This window comes from Lissotriton helveticus, chromosome 9 (genome assembly GCF_964261635.1).
Source record: "Lissotriton helveticus chromosome 9, aLisHel1.1, whole genome shotgun sequence".
Taxonomy (NCBI): Eukaryota; Metazoa; Chordata; class Amphibia; order Caudata; family Salamandridae; genus Lissotriton; species Lissotriton helveticus.
In genome coordinates, this window is record NC_136070.1 from 183,655,070 (window position 1) to 183,680,370 (window position 25,301).

The following is a 25,301-nucleotide window of genomic DNA, read 5'->3' on the forward strand; positions in this document are numbered from 1 at the left end:
CAGAAACTTTCATTGTATATGGATTTTTTTGACACAGTATGCTGGCTTTCAGAGAAACTACACCTTTCGTTTTGCATAGGTCATTGGAACTACAGCCATTCAATTTAATTTTAAAGCGGGCATTTGTTGGTAGTCAGTGGAACACCTATTAAAATATTCTTTAGAATTTCTGTGAGGGCTTCAGTTAGCTGTCAGTGGCACTGCAGCCATTCATTCTTGTGCAACATAATAAGTGACGTCACAAGTGACGCCACCAATGTCATCTGTGGAATGCGTGAAGGGTCACGTGTGAGATCAAGGCTAGAAAATATGGGCAGTTACTCTTGCATAGCTACCCAAGTTTTGGATTACAGCCATAATGTTCCTTCAACGTAGGCTTTTGAAGGACAGGTATAAACTTTTTTTTAAATATCAGTTATTCCTTTATATATTGTTACTTTACAATAGTGGAAACTATACCATATAAGGTAGCAGATTGCATTACATCAACAGGTACAATGTAAAAGAAACTGTACACCATAAAAGCATCAAGATGTTAACAGCCAGAGTTGCCCCATATAATATAAACACGAGTCAGTATATTTTTGAGGCTTTAGAAAAATATTCTTGTACTGCCTGGAATTCTTAAGAACTTCAGCCTGAAGTGGTTTTTGACATACGTGGGTCTTCTCAGTGAAGAATAACGGGAGACGTATGGCACAGTGCGCACAATGGTCAGGAATATGGACCTGAGCAATTGTCAGAGTACCTTCCATCACCCTATCTTTTTTGCCGTGGATGCCCAAAATGCGATGGGTATGCCCAGACATGTTCACTGTGCATCAGACCCAAGCTATACCTCAATGATGAGACCTAAGTAGGTCGAAACCGGTTTTGGGTTGCTTGTGTTCCCAGCTGGTGGTGAGCGGTCCTAGCAGTTTAGGCTGGACTGTTCCTACTGGAAAGGTACTAAGAGTGGTTTTCATATGGCATGTGGTCTCTATCTAGAATGGCAAATTGGGCGAAAAATAATGGTACAGAATATTGTAAAGAATAGGACTCCATGGATATTTAATTATATTATATTATATTTATTTGGAGCTCATCAACCTTGTTACAGCTACATCTAACTCCAATCATGAACTAACTGTTCTCCCTTATAAACCTTCCCCATTCCAACCCAGAACCCCGCACCCTTATCAGTCCAGATGACATCACATCTCCCCCCCACCCCCGTTTGAAGATAAACATGAAATAATTTAACAATGTTCAATCTGACGTTCAGGCTTTTTTTTATAGAACCCTTTCAGATTTCATGAGCATCAGCTCATTTCCTTGTCCATTCACTTGTGTATTTAGTTGTTTATGGCTTTGTTTGATTTTCCTAAAAAACGTTTTATTCCTGGTTATTGATCTGCCATAATTTTCTGCTGTTACTGCTGTTCCTCTAACATTTGTTACCTCCAAAGGTATAGGATTAAATCTGCTTTGTGACTTTTTTACTTGCTGTTGTCGAACTAGCACCAAATCACCTACTTGGTACTCTTTATCTTGACATTCTTCTATTCTCTGCATAATATTTCATTTTCTCTTTTGCCTCTCTATTCTTTCCCATCACTTCCTTGTGATCTTTTGGTGGTTTTACTGGCAGATGTGGTAGACCGGTTTGTCTTGACTGACCAAACATTAAAATCAGAAGGACATTTTCCAGTTGAGGGGTATTTCTATAATCTCGCAAAACTTGACATAGTGCTCGATTTATCGATATTTGTGACAACTTTGCTTTCTGCACAGCCTTTTTAATGGTAGCCATCAATCTTTCTAGCAGTCCGTTAGCTTGAGGCCAGATCGGAGTTATCTTTCTATGCACTATGCCAAGATACTCAATACATTTTTTAAATTAATTCCCATTAAATGGTGGTCCATTATCAGTTTTCAAAATGTTAGGTATTCCCCAAGTAGAGAACATTTCATCCAGAACTGGCAATATTGCTTGATGCAGATGTTGACGACACCACTTTCAGAAAGGGGAAACGAGAATATTACTCTATTATTGCTAGCAGGTAGTGCCCAGAGTCCAACGGTCCATAAAAGTCTGCTGCTACATTGGACCATACAGCATTTGGTAATTCAGACATATGTAATTCTCCATCCCTCTTTCCTTAGTGGTACATTGACACATGTGACAGGATTGAATAACTTCTTCTACTTGTTTATCTAAACCAGGAAACTTCTCTCTTAAGAAATTCTTTGTTGTAGAAATGCCTCGATGACTCATGTGCCAAGTCAATGACTCGCAGCCGCTATTTTTCTGGAATGATTTTGTTACCCCATTAAGAATATTCCAGACGAAGTTACAGACAACTCAGATTGTATGTTTTTGAATGCTAATATGTCATATTTCTTTATAGTTGGACCAAAACAACTAGCATTGTTTTAGCAATTTCCAATTATTTTCATGTATAATTCTTTTCACTTCTTGGATAGTGAAATCTGTTCATGTTTCTTTAATTAGTTCTTCCTCCTTAACTCCTGGTGTTGCTGATTTGACTGTGAAATGTATGTATTCATCTGCTTTTGATCACTGCTCCACCTCTATTTTGCATGGATGTCTAGATAAATAATCTGCTGGGTTATACTCTTTTCCTGGTTTATGAATAATTCTAAAATCATAATCCATCAGCCTCATTCCCCATCTTTCAATTCTCTGTGGCATCTTTGTTTTTGGGTTCCAAAAAATAAAAATGAGAGCTTGATGATCAGTGATAATTACGGATGGCTTACCATACATAAAGTCACGATAATGTTCACACGCCCAGACAACGGACAGACTTTGTTTTTTAGGCTGAGAGTATCTTTGCTTCACTTCAGATAGACTTTTGCTGGCATGAGAGACCACAAATCTCGGAGTTTCTCTCCCAGGTTTATGCTGTACTACGATCGCGCCGAGCCCTACTGAGCTGGCATCAGTGCTTAATTTGTGCCGGTGCTTGCCGGTGCTAAGCACCGGCACTTAATTATCAGGGCCGGGTCTACAGTCACACATTTAGTGCACTTCAGTAATTGATTATAATTAGTGGCACTGGCACAGAGAACGTGTGCACGGAGAGCGTGTACTGCTGTGCTGTACCGTAAGTGTTGCTGTCACTGTGTTAGTTACCGTGACTCTGGTAATGATGATCATGTTGAAAAACTAACTTCACTGTTACCGACGTGACTCCGATTCTTCTCACAAGACTTCTACTCAATCCGTCGGCCCAGCAGCCGCGGATCAGTGTTGCTGGCCCAGTGGGCGGGACACTGAGTTGGGCAGGGCTCTGCGTGGGCTGGTCTTCTGCTGGGGTTGGGGCTGTGCGCAGCAGAGGCAGCGACGCGTGCGCAGGTTTTTGGAATTGAATGCGCGCGCATTTGCTGCTTTGCCATACACACCCCAGCATACCCGCACTGCCTCAGGCTCACCACCACCACTGTCCGATTCGTAATAGTGGCCTATTACGTTTAGGCCTTCAGCAGGTTTACTGCGGGCCCCTCAGTTCTCCTGGAATGCACTGCCCATTGGTGAGGTAACGAGGAGATATGCTGTAAACAGATAATCTGCAGCATGCATCGGACCGGATGTCATACCTCAGGTCATCACATGCCTTCAATCATTCACACTAATTCTACCCTTTCCCTACCCATAACCGTGCTCTGTCGTCTTGAGACTCCGAGAACAGCATGCCAGGGCTGGAGGTAGGTTGGCGTGCTTACATAAAAAAAAGTAAATGCCTTGTAGCACATGTGCACTAGCGCTTGTGCCCATTTGACTGCCTAACTCTTCTGTCAGCTGGTGCGGGCCCTTGTCCATTTCATCTTTCCCTTCCAGTGAGCATGGCTTCCAGGGAGGAGAGGGAGATACATGGAGGAGAGTGCCGGTCCCAGTAGAAGATGAAAGGAAGGAGTGTACGGGGAGTGTACAGGGGCAGCTGGGAAGGAGGGAGAGGAAGCGGAGGCACTGAGGTGCGAACTGGGGCCGGGCTGGGGAGCAGCACAGAGCACGGGAGGTTAATAATTTATAGTGAGAGCTGGAGGGCCGTGGGGTGAGGCTCTAGGGGGCTAGTTCTAGGCAGTCAGTGGCCTGTCAGCGGCTTGATTGATCAAGGCGCTCTGTTCATTTTTCGAGTAAAGGCTGGTAGGGATATTTAGGTTAAGGGCTGGATCGGAGATAGATTAGGGCATTATTTGGCTGTAGGGGCTGCTTGTGTCCGTGGATCAGATTAGAAACGGGGATGCATGGTTGGCGAGATTAGGGAACAATTTGGTTTTATAGAGTGTTTTGTTTCAATTCGGGGTTAAATGCTATTTGTGAATACTTGTACTTTATTAAAATTGTGACATGTGGGAGAAATTCATTTTAGGGAACCGCGAATAGGGAAAACTGTTAGGGGGATTGGGTTCACGGTTGGAGCATCGGTCTGGTGGGCAAAAAGGCACCGATTTTATAAGAATCTGCAATTTGATAGTAACTGAGCTGTGCTCAGCAGTGGAATGGCTGTGGGAAGATCAAAGCGCTGCTTGGGGTGAGTGATAGGACAAGTCACAAGAAGCAGTCAGGCACTGAGGGTAATACACAGGCTTTATTTTATTCGGTGTTGTGTAACACCCATTGAAAATGCATTAACTCACTACCAGAAGCACTCTCACCAACCACCCTAACACACTAACTGAAGAGGAGATGGAGAGTAAAGGTGCAATGAGTAGCCTGGGCCTCCCAGGCCATAATCCAGAGAAGAACATTACCTCCCAAGTAGGCAGCAGTGCCAGTTGAGGAGGTGGGTGACGCAACTAGAGTAAGTGGGTGGAGCCACTGGTGAAAGTGGGTGGAGCCTAGGGAAGTGGGTGTGGTCTCCTAAAAATAATTTGAGCACCTGTACTTCATATTTTACAAATTAAGCACTGGCTGGCATCCACTACCAACTCCGTGCATAGATGAGGGTCAAAATATTTTACAAATGCTACATTTGATATTTCTAGCTTTATTTCTTTAAACGCTAGTTCACATTCATTACTCCAACAGAATCTTTGTCCTTTTCTGGTTAGTTCTCGGAGCGGTGAACTTACTGTCGCAAAACTTTTATTATACCTTGTACATTAGCTAGCCATTCCTAAAAATGACTGTATCTCCGTTACATCTTTAGGCCTTTGTACTTCATTCAGAGCTAATATTTTGACAGGATCTGGCATCATCCCTTCAGCCGGAAATGTGTGCCCAAAAAATGTCAGCTCGGTCTTATTTATTTTACACTTTTTTTTAGGTTAAGTAGCAACCCTACTCTTTAAAGTTGCTGAGATACACCATGTAATGCCTGATCATGTTCCTCCCGAGTTTTGCCAAAAATTCAAATGTCATCACTGTAATTCATGCTGTTCTGCACCTGTCTTATAACGTTCTTTATAACTTGCCGAAAAAGTTCTGCAGCTGAACATATTCCAAAGTTTCCCATTGTCGTCGCCATTGTAAAGAATAGTAATCCACAGATATTTAATTATATTTATTTGGCCCTCAGCAACCTTGTTATCGCTACATCTAACTCCAATCATGAACTAACGGTTATCCCTTGAAAACCTTCTCCATTCCAACCCAGAACCCCGCACCCTTATAATTCCAGATGACATCACATCACATCTATGGCCCGAGAGAGCTCGCCAGCACCCGTACCTCTCTGTCAAGGTTCTGGAATCCATACTGCTCGCAAATTGAGAAGAGCTTCTTCCGGTTCAGGTGACCATCACGTGTGATCCCAAGGTCCTCGCAGACCAGCTGCAGCTTCTCTTCAATCCAATCTTGGGAGGGTGAAAAGCCATGCTGTGATGCGTTTAAGTCATCTGGGTTCCAAAATCTTAACTGTCCTGCAACCGAACATAAACACATTAAAAAAAAGAGGCATTACAGTCAGAAGCAAATACTTGATCAACAGGGACTTGGAACACATCCGATCATAAGAAAGCCAACATGTTTGAACTCCTGCAACATAAAAAGAGATGCAACGTAGATAATAAGAGCTGCATTTTTTAGGGTTATTTTTTAGGCCTGTAGCATCTGCATTTATCAATACGTATTTTAATCAGATCTTATTGGGAGTTATCCATAGTTTTTTTGGGGTGGTGAAAATAAAGTTGTTTGTAATACTTTTTCAAATTTAACCAATAAAGTTACACTTTCTGGATGTGCAGTTTTAGTGACACTAAATAGCATTTAAAAAAAAAGAACAAAAAACACACATGCCTTTAACATTAGTTTGAGATTAGCTAAAACTAGTACATGCCGCACCTGCACCTTTTCAAGCTCCTTTCCAAAATCTTAACCTTCTCTAAACTTCCAATACGCTCAAAATATTAGTACGGTGGCCAAGCCAGGATCTTTTTGGAGTTGCTGTCCATGCTGTCAATTTCTGTATTACTGTTTTTCTTTCCGGTTGTATTTTATGTAGTCTTAAAAATGGTAAAGGGGACGCTCTATGCACACACCAACAAGACAAACTTCATGTCATTAGAAATTCAGCCTCAAATTAAAATATGGAACACTGCACCCGTTCATGTGTATGTCATAGGACCACTGGGTGGCGCTCAAGTTGCAGAGAAAGACAGCAGATCCAACAATCAAAATGAAGAGTCGAACGTCTACGCACCATTGGCGAGCAATTATGTGTTTGGTTACACTGAAATATGCACACTTAAACCAGTGGCGGTAGTCAACAATTTTAAGCGTCCTGAGACTATGTTCCCTAGGATCCCTGAAGTTCTTAGAGGACTCAGAGGAATTATGTAACTTCCTGGGAAGTGTTAGGGTGTGGTTTCTGCCGGTTATGACCTAATTAGAGGGCAGCGTGTGATCGTATGCCTAGAAATAAAGACGTCTGTTATAGAGTTCAGAGTGTGGCATATTCATTTGCATGCTCCCGGGCTGCGAAGGATGCTACAAATGGCTACGAGTAAGGCATAAGTGCCTCGAAGAAACGAGATTGCTCTCCCTGAGAGTTTGCAACTCTACCTCAAACTGCTCCGGTGCCCCGTGCGACCAAATCAATAAGGAGCAGTTCGAAGTTGGTGTGTGGCGTCAAAGCCCCGGTCCAGCCCATGTACAGCCCTCAAAGAAGTTGAAGGCCCTGCAGAGGAGAGCATTCGAAAAGCCCACCAGAATCCGTTGGTAAGGCTGAAAGAAGTACTGTGTTGCGCCATAACACAGAGCCATTTTCCATGAAAAGCAACGCTAAAGGCAGTGATGACCAGGTACGAAAGTATAAACGTACTAACCAGAGGGAGCGAGGGAAGTGCCACATGACCTCAAATCTGGTGTGACAACCCAGGCTTGGTTGGGAAGCCGATGCATGTATAGCGGCAAGTGTCATCCAGTGCAACGAAAGCTATAAGAATAGTGACATTTTCAATGCTTGTAGTAGAAAAGAGTACAAAGTTGTATTTCTGAAACCACCACTGCCATTTGACACAACTAAAAAGGAGAATATTGGCATCAGGTGGACTGAATGGATCGAAATGGTTGATGACTTCTTAGATGCCCTCGAAGAAGTAGACAATGATTTTCTTATAATGAACCTTGCCAGGAATGGACTAAAAGAAGGGCTGAAGAACCCGCAGACTGTGGCAATATTGTACCGTCAGATCAAAGAAGTATTGGGTACCAAGTTCAATCCAATGCCAAATGTTGACTATGAAAACTACAATTTCCATCAAGAGAGACAGCAAGCCGGTGAAACGATAAATTAGTTTCTTGAAAGACTTGATGTGCTCATCAAACACCAAGTTTAGTGAATTCAATGATGAATAAGCTATAAGCTTCAAAGTCATCAATGGCAGTCTTTCAGAAAACGCATGTTGAGAGAGGTGCTCTGTTTGGAGAAAGTACTAATGGCTGCAAGGGACGATGAAAGAGCAGATTGGCAAGCTGCTGATATGGAAGCTGGAACAGCAAATAAATTAATCAGTGTTGGTCATAAAAAGCAATCACAAGCACAAGGTAGATGTACACAAGCCAACATCTCTAAAGAAGAAAAAGTTGTGTTTCTGATGGGGTTTTTCATTTCCCCATTAAGGCAAATGGCCATCCATAGGACAGACGTGCAAAGGCTGCGAGAAAGAAAACCACTTCATAACCGTTTGCAAAGCGAAAGAGAAACCAAATACATTACAGTGAGCAGAAAAAATGGATGCCAAAAGGTTCAGGAAGCATTCTCGCCACGCCCACATGGCCGGAAAGCAACATCGGTTACAACAACTAGAAACCAGATAAAGCAGATTGTCGATATTTTCATCCTACAAGCTCTTCAACGCCATTATCAAGCGCCAGTGAAGATGGATGTGCGATGATGGAATTGACCAAGGAATGAAAGACAGGCACAAGTAGGTTTTTTATGCTTGCAAGTCAGAACAAAAAGACAAAGGCAAACCAGCAAAAAAACCAACTGAATTCATTTGGACATTGCCGCAAGATTACAATAAAAGCTCAATTGTTGCCCCATAACCTTTATTATAGATAAGGGTGGGTCGATAAACATCATGCCAGTCGAATAGTTTAACATCTTGTCTCCTGTGCCACACTTCAACCCATCATACACAAATGCATACACGTGGGCATGTGCTTCTAAACAGTTGCAGAGTCAAGGGTCATTCACAGCAACAAAGCGACAAAGCAGTGTCCGTGCAAGCACGAATTCACGTTCTTCAAATAAACTTCGTCCAGGGCTTGCCTACTTAGCTTTGCACTGCTGTTGACAAGGGACTGATTATCTCTGAACTACAACATCCATGCTAGGTCTAAAATTGTGAGCCAGTTCCAGTCGCTGTTTCATGTTCTTTTTTTTCCAGTAGTGGTAGCACCACTGTGAACCTAAAACAATGTGATGGCTGAATACAGACTGAATGTGACTGAGAGGTCAGGATCCCAGAGGAGAAGCCAGAGGTTTGATGATTCAAGGACAACTCAGGTAAGAGAACAAAACAGGGATTAGTGGATTTGGCAGATGTATTTCATTTGAGGACATGAATGAGGAGGGAACAGAGCACTCCAAGAGGTGTGGAGGGGGAGAGAACATAGAGGAGAGTATGAGAGGTTCTTATATTTTAAATAGTGAAATGGAGGCTATTAGCAAAATCCTTAGCAATAAGGGCGGAATAAAGAAATCACAATACAAGGGTTTAAGTTAGGAAAATAATGACTGCATGGCTGGTGATTGGTATTTTTGCTGAGACAGTGATTTGATTAAGTTGGAAAGTAGGGGGCATCCAGGGTGGCTGTATCGGTGTTGAGTGCTAGCCTGCAACTTTCAAGGTCAACGGCACAACAAGATTTCCTCCATTTACATGGAAGGCAGCCCTGTGATGCTTGAGGAATCAAGTATGCGGCCATATCAAAGGCTGGATGTGACAGTAACAGAGAGGGAGGGTAAGAAGAGTAAGGTGTGAATGAAGAGAAATAGATGGAGTCACTAAAATCATCAAGGAGGCTCAGGTAGAAGGCCATGTACGGATATGGCGAACTTGGCTAAATCAAGATGAAATATTATGGCTGCTTAGAAATTGGACAGTTGGTGATGTTCGATGGGGGTATACTGATGGTCAAATAAATGTATGTGTTCCACGTACATAATCTCACTACCTGATAGTAATTGATTTATATAGCGGGTATCCAGGCGCTGTCCATGGGCACAGGGAAGATCAGGTGATTTGCCCAGTATCACAGGATGTTGAGAAAACGCTGAGACAAATTCAGATCCCCAGCTATCGAGTCGGCAGCAGGGGCATATCTGTTCATGCAGGTGTGCCCTCACAGTTAATACTCAGCTCCCTGCCGTAGGGTCGTTAGGCCTGCTGTAGGAGTGACTTACAAATATTACATGCAGTGGTGGTGGTCATGGCACACAAGGATGTGGGACGTTGTGTTTTCACTTTGGTCTGCACCAAGAAACGCAGCCTGCACTGGCAGTCTTGAATGTGCTTGGTGAGGGGTCCCTTAAGGTGGCACAATTCGAGGTGCAGATCTTAGGGACCCTCTTTAGTACCCCAGGCACCAGGGTACCATGTACAAGGGACTTAGAGGGTGCTAAATGTTTTGCCAATTGGGGAACAATTGTACATACAGCTTTGGTAAAGAGCTCTGGCACTGGGGACCTGGTTGACAGGAACCCAGTGCACTTTCAGTCGAACTCACACGCACTAGGCGAAAAGGTGAGAGTGACTGTCAAAAAGAGGTCCCTTTCCTACATGCTCCTCCCATAGGTGGCTGTCAATGAAAGATGGATGGTGCTGGCTAGCACACCCCATATTCCCTACAGCTTTCGCCTCCCTCCCCAGACTCAAAGGGCCTGGAGCTGGAGGCAAGATAAAGAAGGTACTTCAGAAGCATGACTTTCACACCTCACAGACTCCACCTGCCTCCTTAGTTTATACACTGCGTTACTCTCCATTTTATGCAATCTCTGTATAGCGCACATATATATATATGAAGCTAAATGCTCAACTTTTACAATTTAACAACTTACATATTTAAATTAGAATGCCCGCCCCATCAGATCTGTGAAAACATCAATTGGATCTTGCCCCAGAACCTCTCTGGGCAAAATGTTTAATATTTTACTTCTTGTTCGAATGCACAATATCGAAATACAAACGGGACCATGCAATTCTGTAGGGGAGGTGAGGGGGGGACATACTCCATTCGGCAGATTGAATGAATGAATGTTTAGTTTTATATAGCGCAACATTCACTCCAAAGAGCATCTTGGCGCTTTGTGGAGAAAGGGCATCTGAAAGTCCGTAGAGGAGAAAAGCGAAGTTACAACAGCAGAAGCAGAGATTAGATAAGAGATAGCACAATATGGTCAGGCAAAAATCCAGGTTTTTAAGAGTTTCCTGAAGGCGAATTCAGTTTGAGTATGTCTGAGCTGAGTGGGCAGTATATTCCAGGCTTTGGTCCCTAGGACAGCCACTGCCTTGCCCCCTCCAGATTTCAGTTTGAAAGTGGGGGCTGCTAAAAAATTCTCAAAGGATGACCTCAGAGTGCGTTGGGTGGCACAGGGCCTAATTCTGGATCTTAGATATCCTGGTCCAGTTGCCCTTGTGGCTTTGTAAATGATGGTCAGGATTTTAAAAAGAATCCTCTTACGGACAGGCAGCCAGTAAAGAATTCTAAGTGTTGTTGCTGAGGAGGAACCTTCAGGCCATTTGAGTACCAGCCTCCCTGCAGTTTTCTGGACAACCTGCAATCTTTTCAAGAGCGCTTTTTTGTTCCTACATATAGACTATTACAGTAGTCCAGGCACAATAAAATTGAGGCTGCTGCAACAGTTTTCCTAGCAGGCACGGGGAGAAGGTAAAATAATTTTCTAATAGTTTTTATAGTTTGGAAATGCATGCCTGCCACAGCAAGCGCTTGCTTGCTTGCTTGCTTGTGGAAAGATAATGTAGGATCAAAATGTATTCCCAAATTTCTCACTGTGTTCGGAAGTGGGGCCGAAATGGAGGGACACCACTGGTTGGGCATAAATACATTGGACTTTCCAAACAGCATAATTCAATGAGACGTAATTTCAGACTGGGTCTGTGGTTCTCCTACACGCAAAGGCATCCTTTTTCATGTCGGAGTTGTTGGTGGTATTTGTTGAGGGTTGACTTGAAGGTAGATCGGTCTGCATCGTATCTGCTAGTGCGCGATCTTCTCTCTAGTTGTTTGCACCTGCTTTTTATTGTGATGAATTCTGATGTGTTCTAGCTGGTTTGTTCGGTGGATCTTTGGGTTTTGGCTGGTTTGATGGGGGCACCCTGGATGGCGGTGTTGGCTATCCAGGTGTTGAAGTTCTCAACTGCCTGTTTAAGGTTTGGTGCGGCTTTGGGCTGATTGTTGTTGAGGGCATGTTTCCATTGGGTCTGTATCACTTTGCACCAGCTGCGGAAGGAGATGCTAGGAGGGAAGGGGTTGCTGCAGGTTGCAACTGTGCTGGTCAAGTGGATGATAGAGTGGTCGGTCCAGGTAAATTCCGAGTATGGCTGTATTTGATTCTGTGCTAGACATGAAGATAGGATCTAGTGCATGTCCTGCTTAGTGTGTGGGGTCTGTAACCAACTGGGCGAGACCAGTGGCCATTCATTCCAAGAGGTTGGTGTAGTAAATGTCTGTGGGGTCATCTAGTTAGAGATGGTGTCCCAGACTTTGGTGGCAGGTTTGCAGAGCAATCCGACGTTGACCAGTAGGCATCAGAGTGGTTCCGGGGTGGTGTCCGTCAACGGGATGGGAGTGGCGCGAGTTATATGTGGACTTGTTTGTATTATGAAGCTAATATTTTCAAATGAATGTGTTTTATTATATTTGGCTGCTTAGAGTGCTAAAACCGGACAGGCATCAAAATACCAGCACGCATTTATCAGTTAAATGAATGTGGAAATATACCAAGTACGACCCCATTTTTATTTGTGAAACGTGAAATAAATATGGATGAATATTTGTAATATGGGCGAAAAACATATGGATAAATGCACACATAATAGATCAAAAAATTAACAGCATGAAATTGGAGCCCTAAATATAATGTGCATGGCTCAGCAGTTTTTGAATTGCCTAAATGTGGTAATCATCAGGTATTAGTGACTATTAAAAGAAGTTAATGATAGTCAACCTACCAAACTCTGAAAAATGAAAGGCTTAGTTGGCTCTGCAGAAATTTGGAACTGTGGTTCACTTCAGCAGATGTCAGTAGTGAATGCAATTCTTAGTGAGCCCCGGCAAATGCAAAAAATTAGCAATGCCTCTCTGAATTTAACACTACACTGCCGGCTTCACCTAGGACTACCCTTAAACGAGCCCGCCAGACCAGGCAGATCAGGTCATTGCCTTGTTTTAACTGCACAAGTTGTTTTCACAAGGTATGACGTCTTCGGAGTGGCCTGTAATAAATGTAGGGCATTAGGCACAAACACAGATGATTTCTCTTACCTTCTGCTTCATATTCTTCGCTGTCTTGGGTCTTCCAGTGCTGAAAAAAATTAAAAACGAAGAGAAGTGATTACTATTTGAGCTGCACACATACACCACGTTTTTTTCCAACTGGTTCTTCCTCTAGAGAATACATATGTCAGAAATCAACAAGTACTTCCATGTAAGGCACAGTAAGCAATACACAGAAGTGCCACACATGAGGGCTGCCACTCCTCATGGATTTATTCCAGATTGTAATTAAACCATCTGCGGAAAGATCTAATTAAAAGAGCTGTTCTGAGTACTGCAACTAATGACGCATTTACACACATCGCTTAAAGTAGCGTCTAGGGGGGCAGAGACCTGCCCTAGTATCTTACAACGTTACCTGCCCGTTCACCTGAGCCCTGATTCAGAAGCCTGCAATCACGCTGTGTGAGCACGGCACATCTCGGACAGCTCTGTGTAGTATTTCTTCTATATCTTTTATACCAAGGCGAACAATTAGTCTTTTTTCCAGCACTTAAATCAATAAGAACAGCAAGCGTATAACCAACACCCCCTTCAATATACACCTTGGTAACTCAACAGAAAATAATTCTTAATTACACCCTAGACCGATATTCTCGGTGATAGATTAGGCTAGAGTGGGCCGCTTCAAGAGATACTAGTCCTTTCAGCTAAATTCCAGTTTTCAGTGTAAATTCAGGTATTGAAACCACCGAACGCAACACAATGTCAAATGATTGCATCACGCCCAGCACCTAAACCCACCACACCCCTCTAGTGTTACAGCTAAGTAACCAGCTTCTTCTTCACCTGGAAACGCTAAGAGGTTCACAGAGGGAAAGAAAGTCAGAGTAGCATTCTGCCGCCAACTGGAGAGATAGATGAAAGCCATGCCACTGAGTTACTACGTCTGTAGGGTTCGAGGCTTGAGGGGGTGAAGAGCAGGGGCGTAGCTACCACAGGTGCAGCAGGTGCTCTGGCACCGGGACCCATTGAACCCTCTCAATGGTACATTTTACTACCCCAACAGCTGTCGAAGGGGCATTTTTCCTTGCTTGTCCTTGCTAGGCTACTGTTTAAGAGGTCGGAGATGTGCGCATGGGGATCGGGGAAGGGCGCGCAACTCTTCCTCCCGTGCAAGGTTTTCACCCAGTATTCAAAGGAGTATACAATTCAGCATCAGCACAGTCCGCTGGTTGTGTGATATTCTAGCTCTGCATTGCACTAGGAGGATTGCACACGGTGCGTTTTGCACTGCCCGGCTTCATCTGAGGCTGCCAGAGACCCCTTCCCTCTCTGTGGCCCGCACACTTCTCGGCACCGAGGGGCGCCGGTCAGGCCTGTCTCCTGGGCAGGAGGGGGGCCTGCGCCTCCGTCTTTGACGGACCCCGTGCCTCTGTTGTTAACAGAGTTATGCAGGGCCTCACTCTCCTCCGTTACGGGTTTGGGTGACACCACCTGTCTGTCTCCTTGAGCCACTGACCCCCTGCTGTGGAAGTCTCGCTGTCTGGGGCCACCCAGGGCGTCGTCTTGACCTCCAAACTGTATGGTCAGATTCGGGCCCGGCGCTGCTGCGCATCTCTCCCGCCGGCAGAAGTATTCACTGTGACGAGTGGGGGTAGTGTGGGTGGGTGCATGGCTGGGCGTTAATAGTTATGCACGTGCTGGGGGGGGGGGGGATAGGTGGGAGCACACAGTGCAACCCGGGCATGGGTTTACCAGGGGACCCTCTGCAACCAGTCTCCAGGCTTCGGGAGATCTGCCATCAGGGGCGCGCGCTGGAACCAAGGAAGGTCTTACACAACGGATAAATGATGCGGGTGTGTTTGAGCAGTGCATGGCAGTGTTTCAAAAGACACTGCGCTCTACAAAACACTCAGAAGTAAACTAAACTATGCACCCTTTTATTTCCCACCTGTAGGTGCCCACACACAGTTCAGCAGGTGGGCGATTGGGATTGCAGTTTCCTGTAAGGATATGTGTTGGGATTTTCTTGCTTGGTGACTTTGCATGAACATGAATATTAACACCGGACAGAGGATTCATGCTCCTCCTTTCAACAGATGGCGGTTTGCTCTCGCCGGATGGAGGGCTGTCTTTTGGGACCCGGCGACGATCTGATTAAGTGACTATCTTGTAAATGGACCAGCCACCCACTTCATCCACAAATAGATCTTTCCAGACGCTGAGGGGCTCTGTGACCAGAGACACCAGGAAGTGGAGGGTGGGGGCCCTGAGTGATAAACCTCAGTCAAGCACAAACCTGCAGGCACAAGGTCTTAGGGTGAGCATCGGTGGGAGGCGAGATGTGTCACATCCGGATCAGCAAGGTGTCTGTGGTATTTATTTCACTATACCGTGCAACGCCGACTAACAGCACTGGCTGTGGGCGTCATATATGTATTTACAGCGTGACCCTCTCACCACTCTCACCACACCCCCAATTCAAACACACCTACATGCATTACTGCAAAGGCCGCTGATTTACAGATATCTGAAAATAGAACCCATAAGCAAACTGGACTATGGAAACACCCTCTATGCCGGATCAACAAAAAAACTCACCAGAAGACTGCAGACCATTCAGAACTTTGCAATTAGCCTCACTCTCAACCTCCCCCGCCGGTCTCACACCACACCCGAAGGAGCCCCACTGGCTCCCCATTCTCAACCGCGCACAATACAAACTCCTCCCCTAGAGGTTCAGGTTCAGACAAGTTTATTTAGACATTTGTCCATAAAACATTCTAAAAACACATTTGACAAGTAAACTCTTCCCCTACACTTTCAAGGCACTACAGAACACTGGCCCAGCACACCTCAGCAATCACGTCTGTTAGTAGAAACCTTCCAGACACCTCCGCTTGTCCAGACTCCTACTTGCACAAATCCCATGCATACAGAAATCAGATCCAGCGGTCGAGCCTTCTCCTACATCGCGGCACGACCTGCCGCTACACAGAAGAGCCTCCGCCTCACTTCTTGAATTCCGCAAAAGCTTAAAACCTGTTTTTTGGAGTATTCCCACGAGGCCCTCAGGGTGCCTAGACTCACGCCTGCTCAGCTCCAGGATACCCTCCCGGGTGATAGTGCGCTCTACAAATCTGCATAACATAACACAGATTTGGAGATAAAATAATCCCTCAACTAGAACAAATGAATGCAGCTCTCAGCAATAACAGGAACAGTAAATGTTGTACATCCACTGATAGACACGATAAGGCTTACACTGAAGAAGAAACAGAAATGCTAAGTGACATCATATTGTGAGTGGTTCCTGAAAATTGCTCGTCCTTCACCCCCACAAATCAGGCTTTGTCTAGGCACAGGGCATAGTTTAAAGAAACAAAGGATTGATAACGGTGACATCAGCGGACGTGTCACACATTACACTGTGCGGATGCGCGCAGTGGATTCAGAGGGATGGCCACTGGGGAAATAAAAGATGATGTAAATCTTAATGCACTGCTGTAATAGTCTCTTTCAGATTACAGCTGAAAGCCATTAATCCCCGGGGTTGGCATGGAAACTAGATTAGGCCAGTCCGGGTTTTAGGAAATATCTCCCCTTTCAGCCACTATTATACTACAAAATAGCACTGCGTTCACTGCATAGCAAAGACACAGGGAGGCCCACCTGCGCCCACTGCATGACCTGACGAAGTACAACCACCATTACTAACACACAAACCAGAACATTCACAACCATTACTGAGACACAAACTAGAACATTCACCACCATTACTGACAAACCAGAACATTCACCACCATTACTTACACACAAACCAGAACATTCACCACCATTACTGACACACCAAGCAGAACATTCACCGCCATTACGGACACACCAAGCAGAACATTCACCGCCATTACTGACACACAAAGCAGAACATTCACCACCATTACTTACACACAAACCAGAACATTCACCACCATTACTGACACACCAAGCAGAACATTCACCGCCATTACGGACACACCAAGCAGAACATTCACCGCCATTACTGACACACAAAGCAGAACATTCACCACCATTACTTATACACAAACCAGAACATTGACCAACATGTACTGAGGTGCAGACCAGTACATTTCACCAAAATATACTAAGAAGCAGACCAGTAAATTCACCAACAGGTACTGAGGTGCAGACTAGCACAATCCCCGAAATATACCGAGACGTCGGCCAGTACTTTCACCAAAATGTATTGAGGTGCAGACCAGTATTTTTGGTAAAATGTACTGACACACAGGACTCACCACAAAGAAGTGACGCTCAGATCAATACATTGCCAACATGTCGGTTCACCACAAAGAAGTGACTCGCTGACCAGTAAGTTCACCAACAAGTTCCGACGTGCAGACCAGTACATTGACCACCAAAAAGTGACTTGCAGACCAGTATATTAGCCAACATGTGCCAACAGGGAGACCAGGACATTCACCACCAAGAAATGACACACCGACCAGGACACATGTACTGACACACATAGTATTCACCACCAATAACTGGCACGCAGAGAGAAGTGGGTGAGTGAACAAAGCAACAGGAGAGCCGAGCAAACAATGGTCTGGCTTGGCTCTTAGGAGACCATGCACCAACCGAGCCATGAACATGTTTAGCATATAAATCGAAAAACAAACATGTGAATATATGATAACGTCTCTTCAAAATGTGTTTTAAAAAGTATTTATTTAAAATTCGGAAGCATTTCACCCAGTCTTCAGATCGAATCATTGCTTTGGCTGGCGTTTATTAGAAGTGATAGTTTTTAAATCACTCATAAGCATTCATGCCCCCTCCGCTTGAGGTGTTCTCATATTAAAAAAAAAGAAAATGGCGGCACAGAGAAATAAAATAATGGTCTAGGATCACATAATTTGGTCAGGCAGTTAAGTCGGGATCGAGCCCAGGTTTTCCTCTTTTCATAATATTAAGCAATTCAATTACTAGATTGGTTTCCCTTTTCGCACCCATTTACATAAAAGGTCAATGCTTTGTCTTTAATTCCTAGCGAATAAGGCTAGAGGGTGGGTGGCAGGCAGGAGCCGCATGATGTGCTCGGCTCGGTTTGGGCTTGAGGGCTCAACAGGACCCGAGCTGACCTACAGCTAGGCCTCTGGCTCTAGGCTTCAGTGGCTCACCAGGCTCAATACACAGATAAGTACATTCACCACCAAGAGCTGAAGTACAATCCAATATCTTCAGCACCGCCAACCGAGGCGCAGACCAATACAATCACCACCAATGTGCAAACCTGACCGTTCACTGACATGTACTGCTGCACAATCATGTGCATTCACCATGTACTGGTGCATAGCAGTGGACACTGAACACCATGCACTGATTAACAGTCATGTACTTTAATGAATATGTAGTACTGCAGAAACCTAGGACTCCACCTTGTCTCCAAGTCCTCCCTAAAAGTAATGCCTTGATGGTCTGCATGTCTAAACTCTTCAAAGGAAGGACTACACTGGGCTGTGGTCAAAGCAGTTTAGAATTGTAATTCTAACCCACAGAGCGTGCTCAAGCACAAAAGATCTTGTTCGGACCTTGAACAACTGCTTCGCTGGTGAACAGTCAAGAGCAACAGTAAACAAGGAAGCAACCCTGCTCCCTTCCGGCATGAAACAGAAGGAGCTTTGGTTACATTTGCAAAGTACAAGCCGGTCACTTCTCATCAACTTGTTCATGAAGGCCAGTGGACCTCTCTCGCAGACCGCTTCCAGCATGCACCATCTATCTCTACAGCAAACCTGATAAAAAAAATGCATATTTGTGCAAGAGACAACTATGCCATTTATCGCTCACCACACAAAGCGAATGAAAAGGTGTCTATGTTTGGCACAAACCTCCACCCCTTTTCTTCTCACAAAATGGCCAGCAGGGCAACCATTCACACAGTTCACGAGCATCAGCAATGCTGGGTTAGACCTGAAAGCGCATCTTCAGTCAAAGTAAGTTTAGATACTCAATAACTCATCATACAAGCACAAGTCACTAGTTCGAGCACCAGACTCATTCTTGCATTCAAGCACTCGTCCATACATAATAAAACATATTTCAATTCAACAAGCATATCCAAGATAAATTAAAGGAATCAAAGTAGAAAAGAAAACATACCACAACCTAAACACAACGGGCATACGCTTGCAATAAAAAAAATTAAACTAAACATAACAGCGCGGAGTTCAGCGTGCAATGGCTCTACATATAATGTACTGTTTTTAAGTATCAACATGGCCGCCGCTTTAAGCAAAGTGCTGGCTATCTTAGATAAGTAAACATATGCTACGCACAGTACAAGGTGACCACTCAGTAAACCTCGCACTGGGTGGCCATCTTGGAACAGTAGAAGTCAGTGTAGCATTATTGACCAGATCAAAAATGGCAGCCAAAGCTTTTAAAAGCCACAGCCATACTGGAACAGTAAACCATTTATAATCTATGAAGAATACCATTCTAAGATGGCCATTGTGTTTAGAAGAAGTAGGCGCATGGGATATATTACACTGCAGATGTATCAAACGACAACAAACCAACCTGGCAGCATTGTTTAGGAAACTATGTGGAAAAAAATCAGTGAAAGCAAAGGGGAAATGGAAAATGAAAGGACTGGTCCACGGTATGTGCATGTGAGCAGGTGAAATACCATCTCTCAAAGGTAAATGGAGTCAGTGTCCTTATTCTGCTGACCCAGTGCCATTGCTGTATTCTTTCATGGGTGGAAACAGAATCTTAATGACACTCAAAACTGATCAGTGCATGTACAAATATGTAATGTATGTATATATTGGAGGTTTTCTTTGTACATTGTAAGAGCCTAGGAGACAACTAAACGTGCAGGTCATCCTAAAACCTTCTAGCAAGGTTAATCACACTGCAAATCTTCAAACACCTGAGTGTGCCAAAGCAGGTAATCTACATCAAAACCATTGCCTAACAGCATAATCTGCGAGATTACTTTGTAACAAAATACTTGTCTGAATGCTTTACCATGGTGTAATAACAATAGACAATTGAAAGACTAATAGCTTCAACATGTGCTTTGAGGAATAAAAAAAGTCAAAAATACTGTGTTTGTCTTCATTTTTTATAATAAACAGATCAACCTTGGGCAGGTCTTGTAACTTTTTCCAAAGATCAATCAAGCCTATTGCTATTACATTTAGCTGTTCACCATAACTAACCCAAGCCTACTGTCTTGCACATAAGCTGTTCCACAAAGCAGGCATCAGGGATGCAGTTACAAAACGGACAATGGGCACAGAATCACAATTTGCAAAAAATACCTACAACCTTCGAAGAGGGACAAACAAGGAATCTTAACAGCCCAAATCTTTAACCCTCATCAGAGGTCGAATCGGGCAGGATCAAGTGGGAACAACGTTGCCATGCCGATTTCATTTTTCAGATACATGTCCCATACTTGTTAGTTTAAAAAAAATAAAAACACCCACCCCTGGAAATTAATGTAGACCTTTAGGCGCATTTGCTGAAAAGGAAGGACAGGGTTCTAATTTACAGTGAGGCACCAACTTGGCACCTCCAAGTCACAAAAGATTCCTATCACCTGTGGAGTCCCATAGGGCTCCATACTGTCACCCGTCATCTTCAACCTATGAATTGAGCCATTTTGTGCTCTACTCACAGATATCAGTATCAAGGTTCACCAATATGCTAATAATATGCAACCCAACTTGAAAATCTCTTCTGTTGCAGACAGCCAACACCTCAAACACTGCTTGCTCACCACGCAGACTTGGATGTCCAGCATCTACCTGAATCTCAACCCAACCAAGACGAAATTCCAGTTATTCGCCAAGAATAATAAACAAGAGACGGTACAAACCAGGCTCAATGACATGAAGCTGGACAGCTTCAAACCCCAACCTCCACCGAATGCCAATTCACATAGATTCACCCTGGACACCAACCTCTAGAAATACATTGCAAAAAAAAAAAACACAAGACGGCCTCGTATCCGCTGTCTCCTCTAAAGAAAGTTAAACCAATTCTTCCAGAACGGGACTTAAGAACTGCTATTAAAGACTATGGACTTTTGCACTGGGTTGTGGTAATGGACTACTCAATGGCCTCCCACACCCCACATTGGCACCCCTAGGGATCATTCTACATGCTCCAGCACGTGTTATACAGGGCCTAAAGAAATATGATCATGTCCCTCCAGTCCGAGTGGAACTAAAATGGCTTCCCCTGCTGGCCCATGCCACCCTTAAACCAGAGGCTTTAAGTACAAAGCTATAGCAACCAGCATGCTTGTTTATCTTGTAGACAACCTTACAATCTCTGGTCACCTCATCCACAGCCAGGAAACCATCTGACTGCAGACTAAGAAGTGTAAAAAAGAAAAACAAGACAGCAGTTGTTTCCTATCTATGTATCTAGGAATTGGAACAACATCCTCCTATCCATCAGGATAGCCTCAATGCTGCTCCAATTTAGAAACGAGTTGAAGACTGGCATCTCTGTAGAATAGTGCATCAAAATGCATTAGCCATCCACAGCCCAGCTTCCTCACCTCTTACTCATTGAATGTATGCTAATCTTTGACTATGTACAACACTCTTCTGCCTTTTGAGTAGGAGTGCACAATATAAATACCATGTACATACATACATAACTGATGAAGTCACTGGAAGCTTCATGGTGACTATTTTTTTGAGAGGTAATGTTAGGGTGTTAACTGCAGAATCCTGGAGTGCGTCCATTAAATGGACACACAAAAAATGTTTGCACTAGGTACAGTCTTTTTGCGTATTTCTAAAATATATATTTTGAAGGCACTTGTTTTTACCTTAAACACTAAATCGGTTTGCACACACCTATGTCATACTGTGTTTAACACAATTTTAAAGTAATGACTTGCGTATTCACAGTGCATTCCTTGACAGGTTAGGGCCTCCCAGCACTTTAAATATGCAGGTCACTATTCCTACTAAACGAACCAGGATTCAAATCTATGGCTCTCCGATTACCCAGACATCTGCTGTGAACACATTGACCAACTGTGGCCTTACAACATAAAATAGGTGCATCGATTAGTTAAACTTTAATTTAATTTTTAACTTGAAGCGTGTACTTTATTTTATATGCAGTTACCCGACAGTAAACACATTTTGGCACTTCAACACGTGATGTGTCCCAACGTGGAGTGGGGTAGTACAGTGTTGCACACTTGATTTGGTGGAGTAGGGAGGAGTAGAGTGGATTAGAGGTGAGGTGAGGGGAGTAGAGTTCAGTGGTACAGTAGCAGACAGTGTCTTAGAGTGGTTTGTTAGAACAGGCAACCAACACTGCAAATCTTGCCTACTACAGTACACTGTAATCATTCACCTTTAAAGTCCCATTTGCTTCAACAAATGTGTTTCCAGTGCCTTAAATGGGCTGGTACAAAGTACCGGCGCTTATTTATTTTAAGAGGGAGGGTCCTGCCACTTCAAGAGCGAAATAATACTTTCAATTGGAGAGTACCGGAACTTCTCAGAAACAAGCTGGAACTCTGGTATAGAGTACCTGTACTTCTATTTTTTCATTTCAAGCACTGTGCTTTTCACAATAAATGAGTCTGGCCTACTGCACTAGATTTAACTTCAAGCAAAAAAGGTAAGACCTTCGACATCGCACATAACTTTTCACAATGAACCAATAGGCTGATAGGCTTCGTCATTGGCTTGTCACCATATCGAAGACCGGCCTACTGTATTGTGCATAATCCGGAACCCAACATACATACAACAATGAAATTATAAATCTGTACAAAATTACAGGTGGCAAGAAAACTACAACCCCTCTCAAAACTGCCTAACAAGGATTATCATATAGATCAGACGTGCACTCTTGATCATCGGCTTGTCATGATACCAACTCAGTCCTGCTGTATCGACCATAAGGTTTCCCTCAAGGTAAGAACTGTACTACATTGTTAATGTAATACACTTAACTTTAGTACTATTGTAATAAAGGTAATAATCTTGTCGGTGGAGCTAAGGACCCCCTTTTAGTACAGATTCTTAAAACTTTCTGTTAATGGAATAAGGTAATGGCCAGCTGTGCTATGAAGCCACAGCTAACAAGCTCCTGGTCCAAGGCCAGACATATAAGGATGCTCAGTGGGACCATAAAATCGAGGTATTGGAAGAGGGGCGTCTGTAAAACTAAGCAGGGTCGTGGCTGCCATTCCTACAGCAGGTGCAGTGCTGCCAGGACCAAGGTCTGTGAAGGGACCACAGACCCCAATTATGACAATCTTACCAACAACTGAAAGGCAAGAGGGGGAATTTTATTTGCTTTCTTAACAGCCCATCATTACAATTACTGAGCACTTTACAAACCTGGGTCATCAAAGCTAGTAGCAGAGCTCAATTTATCACCGTAATTGCAGTCGATGGGGCAGCTGGATACCACCACCAGGACTGAAGCAGAAAGCCAGAGTCAGGAAAGCTTGAGATAGAGACAAAAATCTAAGGTGGAAGAAAGCATAACTATGAGCGGGGCCACTAGAATTAAGTGACAATTAGGACCAAGTTATGTGCCAGGCTTGACTAAATTATGTGGCATGAAAAGGCGAAGTATGTGGCATAATTTGTGGCAGCATTACTTCATTATGTTGACCTTTTTTGCAAGTTTGCACTATCTGGAAACGTTCACTCCTCATTGGGATCGGTTTAACACCTTAATAGAGACATCAGAAACCGAAAGATGGACAGGTAACTTTTCGCATGCGCTGTAGCAGCAACACGCGAGACAGCGCATAGTAATTTGCGATCCGTATGCGCTAGAAGCACTTTGTGTAATTTACCCCGCAGATTATGGATTACTGGGCAAGTGGGAAAAATGACATTTCTGCAGAAAACAACATGGCGGAAAAATCGCCCACCCCATCTGGGTACGAGGTGTAATCATTTATAGGCAGCGTTGACATTTGGAAATTCCGTCATTCTGCAGCGCCTGCTACTGCTTCCTGGGGAAAACGTGAGAGCCCTTGCACTTTTTTTTAACGAATTAAGCACTGACTAGAAGGTGTGCAGTATTGCCCAAGGAACTAGTCTGGGGCACTGAAAGCAAACGCAGTGCTGGACGGTGAAAACAGAGTGCACTGCTGGGGCAGACAGACCTGGGCAGGCTAGACTGGGACCAGGCAGCCTGCATCTCATCTGCCACTGATGCGTCTGTTGAGCTAAATTAATGGCTCGGGGAAAGGGGGTTGGGGAAGCCAGAGGTGGAATTAGTTAGATGAGATGCATCCCCAGAGACAAACCAAGGCCTGAAAATATTTGCGCTTTTATGCTAAACAAAAAATCCCCCACATGCTGCGAACGGCACATGTGCAGGAGTCTAATACCGCCATTATTTTATTCCAATTAAAAATATGTGGTCTCTGCCCATTAATCCCAGCTGGGGGTGGGACGAGGAAAGGACGAGACAAAGGGCTGGTGCTAGAATGAATACAGAAGGCTGTTAAAGCCTGGCTCGCTCCTTCTGCAACTAGCTCCTTGGCTGGCACCAAGGTGTGTGATGACAGCCACTGCTACCCAGGCCAGTGCAGGGCCCTTCTGGTGCAGCTAAATTTAGTTCCGTCCATCACCACCTTTGTTTTTTCTTTGTTCGCCCTAAGTTGGCAGGGTATGCTCAGACGTGAGTCCCTTGCTCACTTTGCCACTGGAGTCAAGCAAGCCCGGCTGAAGACGGCTGTAATGCCAGAAACTGGTCCTGGGAAGCTTGATTCCGGTCCAGGGAAGACATGGCTTGGCAGTTCGGGCTGGACTGTTCCCATGAGGCACAGGGTCAGACTGATTTGCATATGGCCATGTCTGAACTGGGGTGGCGGAGTGAGCTAAAGAACGGTGATGGATTAAACCCAGATCAGTTGACTGGGGGTGAGTGTTTGTATTGTCAAAGCTCCGTCCATCACCACCTTTGGTTTTTCTTTGCTAAATTTAGTTCAACAGATGTAGTGGCGCCAGACAAGAGGGCTGGATGTGAGTGTGAGAGATAGAGATAAGAGTGAAATCAACTGCGTATAAAATGATGGCTTTCTTTCTATACCTAAATAGATTGAAGTGGTATTTTCTTTACTCGCATCGCTGTCCATCCAACCTTTACTCCACAGCTGTGGGGGAGTGCACTGGTCGCATCTGTGCATATTTAACTGAATAGTTTTTTCAGGCAAAGTAATGTTTAAAAGATTAAAACCGTATAATGTTACAATTTCGATCTTCGTGGGCGAAATAAATTCTTGATGTACGGATGTGCAAATAAATTATTCCCGGATAAACTAACACTACTCTAAGGGAGATTTTTTCCCAAACCATTCGTACATTTT

General features: G+C 44.1%; 1 protein-coding gene across 7 annotated transcripts in view; it reads right to left on the reverse strand.

Moving 5' to 3' along the window:
- The window catches only part of NIN (ninein), a 298,787-nt gene that overhangs the window by 157,060 nt on the left and 116,426 nt on the right, over positions 1-25,301 (reverse strand). For all 7 annotated transcript variants that reach the window (XM_078659731.1, XM_078659730.1, XM_078659727.1 and 4 more), the window contains exons 5-6: positions 12,962-13,001; positions 5,678-5,868 (exon numbers count right to left, since the gene is read on the reverse strand). In XM_078659731.1, coding sequence (XP_078515857.1) covers positions 5,678-5,868; positions 12,962-13,001 — 231 coding nt within the window. The remainder of the gene's footprint in view (positions 1-5,677; positions 5,869-12,961; positions 13,002-25,301) is intronic.